Genomic DNA, 11,851 nt, shown 5'->3' with positions numbered 1-11,851 from the left:
AACTTCTATATAAGTTAAAAGTAAAACTTCTAAAAAAATCACACGAAAAACTTCTGTTAACTGGATATAAATTAATAGAAAATTCAATTTCAACTTTTTATACGTATTTAAAAAGAAAATCGTGCAAACAAGTCTAGTTTTACTTAAATTGTGAAAACCATGTGCATTATTTTACAAACAAAGACAAAAGTGTAGCATCTTTAAGCCATAACCAAGCTCAGATCTTAAGAAAAGTTCTGCAAAGGTATATATGTTTCTAGTCATTGGTCGGTCATATGAAAACTATTAACATTCAACAATAAAGTACAACTCTGTTATTTTGGCCTATGCCCAAATATAAAGCTTGAAACTCTTATCGATTTTTACATATTACACCAGTTCAACATCAGATACCAACAGTAACATACAAGGCATATATAGACAAAATGGATCTCTAACACTTAACCACAGCAGGAGCCACAGGCAGGAAGTGAATCTGGAAGTGCAATGGGATAAAAAAAACCCAACACAGAAGAAATCATTAGCAAACGAAAACTAAATATTTAAATAGATAAAGATTGAAACCAATGTAGACAGTAATAAACTTACTATGATCACGTCCCCTTATACTATCTAGACCACGGACATTGTCAAGACCCCCACGAGGGCCTCCTGGACCACCACCATATGGTCCGCCACCACCACCGCCACCAGGGCCTCCTCCAGGAGCACCACCATCCCATTTTTTACCAACAGCACCTTTTCTATAGGCATCTGATTTTTCCATCTAAAGAGGGAAACATCATGAGCACACGCGAATTGTACACAATAACCACATATTCCTTAAATTTCTTTTCTGTAAATCAAGAAACATGTAAAAGTTACCGAGAACATTGTTGTAAAAAACACGCCAATGAAGTTAATAATGGCCCATAAGAAATCTGTGATTGTATTAAGCCGCCATATTGACCGCTTTGATTTCACAACACCTGCACAAAATGCATCAACCTCCCGAAATGAATCAATATCAAGGCATATAATCATTTCAGTGTAAAGAATGAAATTCTCCAAGTCCTGATTTGGAAGAGGTTTGCAATAAAATAAAAGGCAAAACGATTCAAACAAAATCAACATGTACACCTCAACTTTCAAGTTGAAGTGTATAAGTTGATTTTAGAGTATGTAAATGCAATTCATTTTAATTCCATAGTTCTTTGCCCTAAAAGCGTTCACTTATCCAAATAAGGCCTACAACAGATTTCTTTTCGATCCACCACACAAACCAAAAGACTGTCTACGCATTAAAAAGCAGTACAATAATATTCCAGACATTTAGTTTTAAAAGAACCAGATAATAGCTAGTAGCCTTAAGTAATGTCAGTCCAGAGCTTACTTTGGGATGTAACCCTAAAAGAAAAAGTTAAACCAACAGAATTTTGAGACAAAAAAAATAACTTACAAAATTTTAATGAATTCTTTTTAATATGATCTTTTAGAGAAGCTATATTTAGAAGTCTTTGGATCCTGCTCCTATTTTTTGATCCACCATCACACAAGCCAAAAAATCTGTCTACGCAATAAAAAGCAGTACAACAATATTCCAGATATTTAGTTTTAAAGGAACCATATCATATCTAGTAGCCTTAATGTTAGTCCAGAGCTTATTTTGGGTTGTTATCCTTAAAAGATGTTAGACAAAGTTACCCGTAACAACATTTCACTAGGAATTTTGCCCATAACTTTACCATCCAATTCCTATTTATCAAGTTGACCAATAACTCAACTACAAAATTGGCAATTCAAAGGAGGTTGCAGTCACAGGCATTTAGGATAATTATGAAAATATTACAGCAGTCTTTGTATTGTTCTTACTTAATTCTTCACTTTCCAGCAGCATTGCACTGGAGAAAACCAAAATGAGAAAGGGAGGAATGAAAAATAAAATACGGAAATAAAAACAGAGGTAAAATTAAGATCTACAAGCCAGAAATGGAAAGGGAGAAATATCAAAATCTTTTACTTCTATCCTTAAATATATGTACCCGGTGAAAAAGAAAAGGACTGATTTGTACCTCATCAGTATAACTATCAAAGTTTTATTTACCTCATACGTTAATGTATAAAAATAGTTTATTAATTGGATAACTCATGTTTTGCAATAAAACATAACATAATTCTCAAGAAAGTAGAATTTAAGCCTAGCACAACCCTCAAACATGCTTGAAATTTGCACCCATCTATATATTATTGCGATTTGACCTTATCTTTAATCGGTGTGAACTCTTCAACACCTCTTCACACCAAATATTGTACATCTCAAAGTGGGACGGAAGGGAACCAGATAATGGATAATACAATAGGCCTAACAAACTTGACAAAGATAGGCTCTGAGCTATGATATCATTTTAAGCAAGTGGAATTTAAGCCTACCTGAATCTCACAAATTGACTTAATAAGGTAATAATTCTACCTATTTATATATTATTAGTAGACCTTTTCTCTAGTCAATACAAAATATGAGTTCATGAACAATAATTATGCCATTTAGAATTACAACACATCTCCATAATTTCATCCAACAAAATTTCTAAATAACAAATATATAAAAGAATGAGAAGATGAGGAATCATTCTTCGCACTGGACAACTATGTAATTGAAAAAGAGAAGCTCATGATTCACCAATGCCCTTGAAACAGATAAAAAGAAATTGATCCAAATTGAAATGACACACCCTTGATTTACCAACAATAACACCAAAGAACCTCCTCTAAATGGTAAATGGTAGTAACTATTATTCACTCCAGCAACTCCACTAATTAGTCTTCACTTTTATTATAACAACCACCTCAGTAACAGATACAATATTGCTAACGTTACTAGTTACATTGGAGCTAAAGTGACAGAAAACAAGAAAATGAAAAACACTGCTCACGATCCCTCATGGATAGTTGAGCTCCATCAGCACTTCAGAGAAAACTGGACAACTATTTTGCATGAAAACATAGAATCGAGCATTTTTTTTAAATTTAAAGGTATGGATATGCTACTGAAGAATATAAATATCAACAAATTTTAGTGAAAACATCTAACAAACTAACATGTCACATTTCACAAGCAAGGATGGATTGAATATACAGAAACAAACATGAGAAAATGGTAGATTCCTGTTATACTTGTTTGTTTCAGCAATTTAGTTCCTTATAATCAACCATTCTATACAAAACTAACTGTGTTCATACCAGACACTATGATTACTACGCCACCATCAATGGAAGGTGATACTGTTTGTGTACTTTGTAGAGTTTAATCAACAAGGACTCAGGTGTGAAACTAAAGGGTATTTCCAGAGATGAATTTGAGAGGGTGGTCTTCATAAGCAGATATTTAATTTTATCGACTATATAAGGATATGTTTCTAAGTTCTAACATTTTAGATGAATATTAAATCAACACTGTTCGAGATTCGAGAATAATAATAATAATAATAATAATAATAATAATATGTTGCTCAATAACCTCAAAACTGGAAAATCAAGGAACTCCGGGATAAACATGTTTGATGTTAAATCAGAAAAAAAAAAAAAAAAAGATATAAGATTGTCAGCAATCATCGAATGTAAGGAATTCCAAAATTTCAGAATTCGGAACCTATTTCAAAACCTAAAACATAGTTAAAAAGGAAAGATCGGAACTAAGAACAGATTATAGGTTCCACAAATCCAAATAATGAATCAGAAACTGAACATAAACGGTAATAGGGAAATAAAAAAATAAATCAGAAAAGGAAATTGATGTGGATAAGAATTGAGAAGAGGAAGGTACCTCGCTCAACGTAAGCCATGGAGAATATCGATGCAGTTGAACGGAAAAGGAAAATTGGGTTCCAATTTGATCTTACGGTTTATTACTGGTATATTATTATTATATATAACAATGTCAATTTCAACGCTCTCTAGAGTCGGAGTCAATTCTAGACCCTACGTAATTTTTCATACGTGTCGTATTTTCATTGGTTAACAATAAAAACAGGTGGCGAGGCCCAAAATGTGTTAGCCAGCGGGCTGGGCCCAAATAGTCTGCCAACCGGGAGGGCCATTTAGGAGGCTTCTCCAGGTACCCCACCCTTTCTCCTCTACCCCTAATATTAGTATTATTTACTCATTCTATCCTTACCTACTTTAGTGTTTGAAAGTAATTACAAAAATTTACTGCACTGTGTTTCTTACTTCTTCGGTCTCAGAGAGAGCTTCCACCTCCAAATTGTTACACCTTCAAAATTCTTCCCGTTTCGTCTTTGATCTCCCATTTCCTCCAAATGTTTTCGTTGATCTTTCTCCATGGTCCAGCTTTATCAACAGTAGGACAGGAACTGTGGTCCTGAGTGTCTCGTCTCAGTGCTCTTCTTGCTCTTCTTTCAAAGGTCTTCTCTTTCACAAGTTAATATTCATATCCCCATCAATGCATCTTATTTTAATAAATGGTGGTAAATAATCTTGGAACGATGTTGGTTATTGCTATAAATGGTGGTAAATAATCTTGGGATGATGTTGGTTATTACTGATATTTGTTTGTTATTACTTGAGTTGATATATGAAATATTAATTGTTATAATAGATGTCGACATCCACAATAGTATTTTAGTTTGTTTGTGAATATCGACATCCGCAACATATTTTTCTTTTAAATTTTCATATATAATTTTTTTATTGATTGTTGATCTATTTTATCCATTCATCATACCGTAATATGTATAATAATTAATTTAGTGATTTGCTAATTTTTTTAATTATATAAATTTGACTTCATTAAAAAAATAAAAAATATGTTAATAGATAGTGTATTGCGGATGTAGACATCCGTAATTGAATTTCAGTTTGTGTTGTGGATGTGGACATCTGCAAACTATTTTTTTTTAATTTTTTTTTATATTTAATTTTTTGGTTTGATTTGTGATCCATCTGATCTAGTACAAATTCTATAGTATGTATAAACATTAATATAGTTGTTTGATAATTTTTTTTTGAATTATATGAATATGTTTTGATTATAAAAAATTAAAATATGATGTTAATTAAAAAGTGTATTACGGATGTCGACATTCGCAATACAATTTCAACGAATGTCATAGGTGTGTTGCGGATGTAGACATCGACAACCTTTTTTTTTTTCTTTTCATAATTAATTTTGTGGGGTTTGATTTATGATCCATCTGATCTAGTGAAAATGCTATAGTATCTATTAATGTTAATATAGTTGTTTGATAATTTTTTTTGAATTTTGTGAATCTCTTATGATGAAATAAAATTGAAAAACGATGTTAATTAAAAAGTTTAGTGTGGATGTCGACATCCGCAATATAATTTCAATGGATGTCATCGACAACCATTTTTTTTTTCTTTTCATATTATATTTTTTTGGGTTTGATTTATGATCCATTTGATCCAGTAAAAATGTTATACTATGTATAAACATTAATAAAGTTGTTTGATAATTTGTTTTGAATTTTATGAATCTGTTTCGATGAAATATGTAAGACTCGTGAAAATTAATTAATTAATAAATGCGACTAGTGGAAGCCTTTAATCTTATGTATGCCAATTATGTGTTGTTTGTTTTATTATTATTTTTAATAATATGATTGATCATATGGAGGGATAATATTTATAAGAATTGTCACTAAACATGAATTGCTTGAGTGGTTGTGCAATGATTTGATGATGAGCATAGTATGGGTTTGAACCTTGGTAAACCCAAATTTAACCTTTTTTTTGCTAAAAAAAATTAGTTGTGGCATGAATATGAAAGAGTAGAGAAAATCCTAACAGAAGGGGCAGCCAAGAGAGACTGGAAAAATAGCCATAATGGTCATTGAATGACAATTATCAGCCACTCAAACAAATTTTCGTTTTTAAAGTGAATAGAGGGTGAATTAGAAGAGTGGAAATTCAATGGGTGCTAAGAAGGACATTGGTGATCAAAGGGGGTGATGAAGGATCGTCTCGAATTTGTGGGTGAAATTCGTCTAGAACGAAAATGGGTATGAACCCTAAAACGAATGGGGAAAATGGAGGACGTCGATTTGCGGGTTTTCGTAATAGGAGGAAAAAAATAGTTGTGGCATGAATATGAAAGGGTAGAGAAAACCCTAACAGAACGGGCAACCAAGGGAGGCTGGAAAAATGGCCATAATGGTCATTGAATGGCAATTATCAGCCACTCAAACAAATTTTCGTTTTTAAAATGAATAGAGGGTGAATTAGAAGAGTGGAAATTCAATTGGTGCTAAGAAGACCATTGGTGATCAAAAGGGGATGATGAAGGATCGTCTTGGATTTGTGGGTGAAATTCGTCTACAACGAAAATGGGTATGAACCCTAGAACGAATGGGGAAAATGGAGGACGTTGATTTGGGGTTTTCAAAATGGGAGGAAACCACGCCACTTGGAGGAGAGTCCAAGATAAGTGAGGAAGATTCGCCACTTTGAATCGGAGATTCAAAGATAAAGATCAGTGGTTCTGAGGAGGGGCATGAAACTTTCTTGTTTGGACAGCAAGTGTGGGCGTGAATTGAGGTGATTTTTGGTGCTGTTTTGGGTGTTGTTCGGTGCAAAATTGTGGTGCTTCAGTCATGTCTCTGGTTGATTTTCTAATATATGCTTTTGCATTTAGCTTTGTCTATTCATACCACTTAGAGTCATTATTTGTTCACCTTTGCTTTGCTTGAGTCTTTTGTCTATCATATTCCTTTGAGTTTGATATTTCCTTATATTCTCGTGTTGTGGAACAATGTACCTTGAGTTAAATTGTTGGAAGTATTGCTTGTGGGAGTTTGAATTAATCGTCATAATTTAACTTGAGTATTTTGTTTCACATTTCCAGTGGCAATTCTTGACACACTATTTAGATTACTCTTCTCTTTAAAAGTGTTTTTCTCGTTGTCATAGTCCTAGTTTTGTCACATATTTACTCCTTTTTGGTTTAACTATTTCTTGATTTTGGTGCTTTTTAGTTTGTTTTCAAATTTTCTTGGTTTTGTCTTAGATTTTTCTTTCCTTGGCCTTCTGAGTTGAGCTTAGATCCGTTACATATTTCACTTTGATGTTGAATTCTTGATAGGTTGATTGGAGGTTCTTTGAAGAACTAAACAGGAACTTGAGAGCGAGTGAATACACTTAAAGAGTGAAACACAAGTGAAATTGAGTGTAAACACGTAAGGAGTGGTGAGGCCTATTTGATAATTTTATCCATATTACTTGTGCTAACCACTTACTGTGTTTTGTGTTAGTTCTTGTTTCCTCTCCTTCATTGCAGGAATTAGCAATTTTAAGCATTCCACAATGTTCCATACACGTTCGACCTTGATAGAGGATATCAACTTCATTGTGTCTAGAATCATCAGGCTGAATAGCAAACTTGGGGAGCTTAGAAAGGAGCACAAACATGATAGTGGATCATTGCCAAGCGACAAAACAAGTGCTATTAGGTGCACCAAGTGTGAAGGATATGGACACGAAAATTATCAATATCCTAATTGAAACGCAAAGTACATGACTCTTCAGGAACTCTAGGATTACATTGTATACTTGAAAGAGGTGAAGTGGAGTGTTAGGCAAAAGCTCGAAGTCAGACGAGAGCAACAAGCAAAAAGGGAGCGTGAAAAGGAAGAAAGAACACTAAAGGAAATGTGGGAAAAGGCAAGACAAGAGAGAGAGAGAGTTAAAAGAGAGAAAAGAGCTAGATATGAGAGAAAAAGAACAACAAAAAGAAGAGCTCCACGAAAGAGTTAGAGAAAGAGAGGCGAGAGTGCAAATGAGACTACAACGATTTGAGATGTTGGAAAAAGTAAGACATGTGGAAAATTTGGAAAAGGTAACTCGTTTTGTGAGTGGGCTAAGGCGAAAGATTCAAGATGTAGTTTACTTGTATGAGTACTCCACACTTAGCAAAGTTTTACATTTGACACTCAAAGTTGAAAACCAATTGAAAAGGAAAAATGAGGCCAAAAAGAATACTTCTTACAATGACTACTACTCTAAATCTTGGAAAGGCAAGAAAGAAGAAAAAATGCCTTCTAAAGCCCAAGACTCAACATCTAAAAACAATTCGACTAAAACCATTCATGACAAACCACCAACAAACTCTTCTTAAGAGACAAGAACTAGTTCCATCAAATGTTTTAAGTGTTTGGGATTTGGTCACATTGCTTCCAATTGCCCTTCAAAAAGGAACATGTTCTTGAATCCTAAAGGAGAGGTGGAAAGTGAACATTCTTCTCCCTCTTCCCCCAAAAGTTCTTCACACACTTCTTCTTCTTCAAGTGAGGATGAGATTCAACCTCAAGAAGGTGGTCTATTGGTGGTTAGGCGCATGATGGGCCAAGTGCCAAAAGAATTAGAAAATCAAAGGAAAAATATTTTTCATATAAGATGCCTAATCAACAATAAGACTTGTTCCCTCATTATTGATGGAGGAAGTTGTGCCAATGTGGCTAGCACAAGGGTAGTTGACAAGCTTGGCTTGGAAAAAATCCCTCATGCCAAGCCTTACAAGCTTTCATGGTTAAGTGAGAATGGTGAGATCAAAGTTGATAAACAAGTCCTCATCACATTCTCCATTGGGACTTATAAAGATGAGGTTTTATGTGACTTAGTACCTATGGAAGCTACTTATATCCTTCTTGGAAGGCCATGGCAATTTGACCAAAAAGCTTTTCATAATGGTCATACCAACAAATTTTCTTTTAGCTTCAAAGGTAAGAAGATCACATTATTACCCCTTTCACCCAAAGAAGTAAATGAGGACTAAAAACAAATGATTAAGAAGAGGAAGGAAGAGAAAGCACAAGCCAAGGCCCAAACCAAGAAGACCTTAATTTCCCTGAAAGGAGTTAAAAAAGTAATGCTTTCTCAAAAACAAGTTCTTATAGCTTATCCTAGTGAGTCTTCTCCCTCTTTCCATAAGCCTCATGATTGCCCACAAGATTTGTCTAAGGTTTTAGATGACCACAAGGATGTGTTCCAAGATCCTCCAAAGGGGCTTCCACCTCTAAGAGGCATAGAACATCAAATTGATTTCATCCAAGGATCATCTTTGCCAAATAGGCCAGCCTATAGGACTAATCCTGAGGAGGCAAAAGAAATTCAAAAACAAGTGAATGACTTGTTAGAAAAGGGGTGGGTCCAACATAGTATGAGTCCTTGTGCTATGCCCGTGATCTTAGTTCCTAAGAAAGATGGGACATAGAGAATGTGCATAGATTATAGGGCCATCAACAACATTACTATCAAGTATAGACACCCCATCCCTAGATTAGATTATTTGGTTGATGAACTTCATGGAGCCACCATACTTTCAAAGATTGACTTGAAAAGTGGCTATAATCAAATTAGGATCAAGAAGGGTGATGAATGGAAAACCTCCTTCAAAACCAAGTTTAGGTTATATGAGTGGCTAATCATGCCCTTCGGATTGACCAATTCCCCAAGCACTTTTATGAGACTCGTGCATCATGTGCTTAGACCCTTTTTGGGAAAATTTGTGGTAGTCTATTTTGATGACATACTCATCTATAGTATGTCTAGAAAAAACCATGCCCAACATTTGCAACAAGTGTTAGGAACCCTAAGGGAGCAATCCTTGTATGCTAACATGGATAAATGTGTCTTTGGAATGGATCATGTAATCTTCCTAGGGTTTAAAATTAGCAAAGATGGAGTCCATGTGGACCAAGACAAGGTGGTGGCCATTCAAGAGTGGCCTACACCTAAAAATGTGAATGAGGTGCGCTCTTTTCATGCGTTGGCTAGTTTCTATAGAAGATTTGTGTAAGACCTGGGAAAAATTAGACTAAAGGGAAAAACATGGAAAAAAATTAATGGCTTCATTAATATTGTTGATTTATTTAATTTAATTAGGTTATTAAATTATGAAATAATTATTGTTTGAGTGATTTAAGTTATTGTTGTATTTATAATAATTATTTAAGTGATGTAAGTTATTATTTTATTTATTTTAAATTTTATTATTATATTTAATGTTGGGGATATGTGTATATAATCAACTGGTGCATATTATGATATGAGAAAGCATGTGGCTTGGTGGTTGATGTGGGTGTTGTTGTGCAAACGTACAAGGGTTTGATTCTAAGTAGCTTTAAAATGACTAAATTGTGTTTCTTTTTCTTTCTCTTTTTCTGGTGGGGCCCACGAAAAAAATTATTTAGTTTTCTCTCTCTTGAAGTTTGTTTGCTACTTATTCTAAAGGAAACAAAAACCGCTTTTGGTTTTATTTCTAAGATTTTAACAGAAAAAATTAAGATGAATTAGTTATAGATTAAAAGGTATTGTTTTAGGGGAGGAAATATAATAGTTTTAGGGTTTCTAAAATGTGAGAAAAAAAGAGGAGAGGAGTAAACAAGAAAGGAACCGTGGAAGAGACTGTGGAAGAAAGGGAACGTAGGTTGGAGGTTGCTAACAAGGTAGGGGAAGCCAACCTTATTTTCTTCTCTTGTTTTATTGATTAAGTTGGTTTTTGTTGCATTTGATTCTTGATTCAATCATCTTTAATTTGAATATAAATACATATTTTTTGGAGTTATACACAAGCTGTAGTTTTATTTCTAAAATCCCAAATCGTTTGCATAATGTGTTGTTAAGTTGGATTGGATAAAAATTATAAGAATTAGTTATTTTCCAAAAGAGAGAGATGTAAGTGAGGATGTTGAGGCATGGAGGTGTGCAAGGATGTGATTCACACTGGGAGAGTGACATGAATAAATGGGTTATGTGATTGGTGATTTTTCTTGGTTTTCGTGGGTTGCATGGTTATGTAGTTTAAGTGGTGGTTTGAGGATAATTACTTGAGTATGATGTTTTGCCTGTGTTAGAATGAATGTGATTAGTTGGGTTTGTTGTGTGAATGTTTTATTTAATAATGTGATAAGTTTATGTTATGGAACTTTATTTCCCATGCATGATGTGATAGTATGTATTTTGTTGGCAATTTGTAACTCTGATGTGTTGCATGTTGAGAGTGTTATGCCTGGCTTGAAACCTCTTGGTGGAATTAAAATGTTGTGTGAGGTTTTTTGTACCTAGGAACCCAATGAAGACTCTTTCGCCTGTGTGAAGCAGTGGAAAGGGATCATCTTTGTGTGAAGCAGTGGTAGAGGATTGGTTTGAGTGTTGTACCCTCTTGTCTGTGTGAAGTAGTGGGGAGGGGAAAGATGTTTCACCTTATTTCGGTTCGTTGCAAGTATAGTGCCCGGTGTGCGATGCATCGACGTTTTTACTCATAATTCCTTAAGGAATAAGGGAGATAGTCTGGCTGCGATAGTGGGACACATCGAACCATCTGTTCTAGGAAACTAGATGTTGTTGTGGGGTAAGAGGCCGCGAAAAACCAAAGCTTGATTATGATCACTATGTTTGAAGATTTTAGATGAAAGTGATGCTATGTTTGGTTTGGTATGATTGTTTGGATTTTGGGGTTTGTGTGTTCAAACCAAGGATTGATTGTGATCATAATGCTTAAGTGTTACTTGAATGCGACATTGAGTATTATTGGACATGTTTTATTTGTGAATTTCTTTTATATATATCATTGTTTATGGTTAGCTTACCCCTATTTGTTTGTTTGTATGTTTGTTGTATGTGCGATGATCATATAATGTGTATGTTATACGGGAGCACATAATAATGCAGATAATCTTGGCATGGAATAGATTGACGAGAGGTTGGGGTGGACTCAGAAGTTTTTATAATATATGTAGTTGTTTTAAATCAGATACTAAATATTATGTAATTTTCTTTTGATCGCAAATGTTATTGGAAGTTTTTGACAAAGTGACGGTTTGAATTATGTAATTTAAAT

At 34.2% G+C, this 11,851-nt stretch overlaps 1 protein-coding gene and 1 pseudogene across 1 annotated transcript; one reads left to right on the top strand and one right to left on the bottom strand.

Annotated features, from left to right (window-relative positions):
• Positions 1-224: 224 nt before the first annotated feature.
• Positions 225-3,946, bottom strand: LOC114195629 (glycine-rich protein). The gene is made up of 4 exons (XM_028086156.2): positions 3,803-3,946; positions 865-968; positions 589-766; positions 225-475 (listed from the first exon to the last, which is right to left on the bottom strand). Exons 1-4 carry the CDS (start codon positions 3,819-3,821, stop codon positions 441-443), a joined length of 336 nt encoding a protein of 111 aa, XP_027941957.1. The 5' UTR covers positions 3,822-3,946; the 3' UTR covers positions 225-440.
• A 3,774-nt stretch (positions 3,947-7,720) lies between these two features.
• Positions 7,721-9,223, top strand: LOC146884271 (uncharacterized; annotated as a pseudogene).
• The last annotated feature ends 2,628 nt before the right edge of the window (positions 9,224-11,851 follow it).

The sequence above is a fragment of the Vigna unguiculata genome, chromosome 8 (genome assembly GCF_037176805.1).
Source record: "Vigna unguiculata cultivar grain cowpea cultivar isolate G323 ecotype 2 chromosome 8, ASM3717680v1, whole genome shotgun sequence".
Classification (NCBI taxonomy): domain Eukaryota; kingdom Viridiplantae; phylum Streptophyta; class Magnoliopsida; order Fabales; family Fabaceae; genus Vigna; species Vigna unguiculata.
Note: the sequence above shows the minus strand (reverse complement) of the source record. Positions and strands in the feature narration are given on the sequence as shown.

Coding starts and splice junctions, on each gene's coding strand:
- LOC114195629 (XM_028086156.2), bottom strand. Junction 767..864: donor TTTTTACAACAATGTTCTCG/GTAACTTTTACA, acceptor TTCCCTCTTTAG/ATGGAAAAATCAGATGCCTA. Junction 476..588: donor TATAAGGGGACGTGATCATA/GTAAGTTTATTA, acceptor TTGCACTTCCAG/ATTCACTTCCTGCCTGTGGC.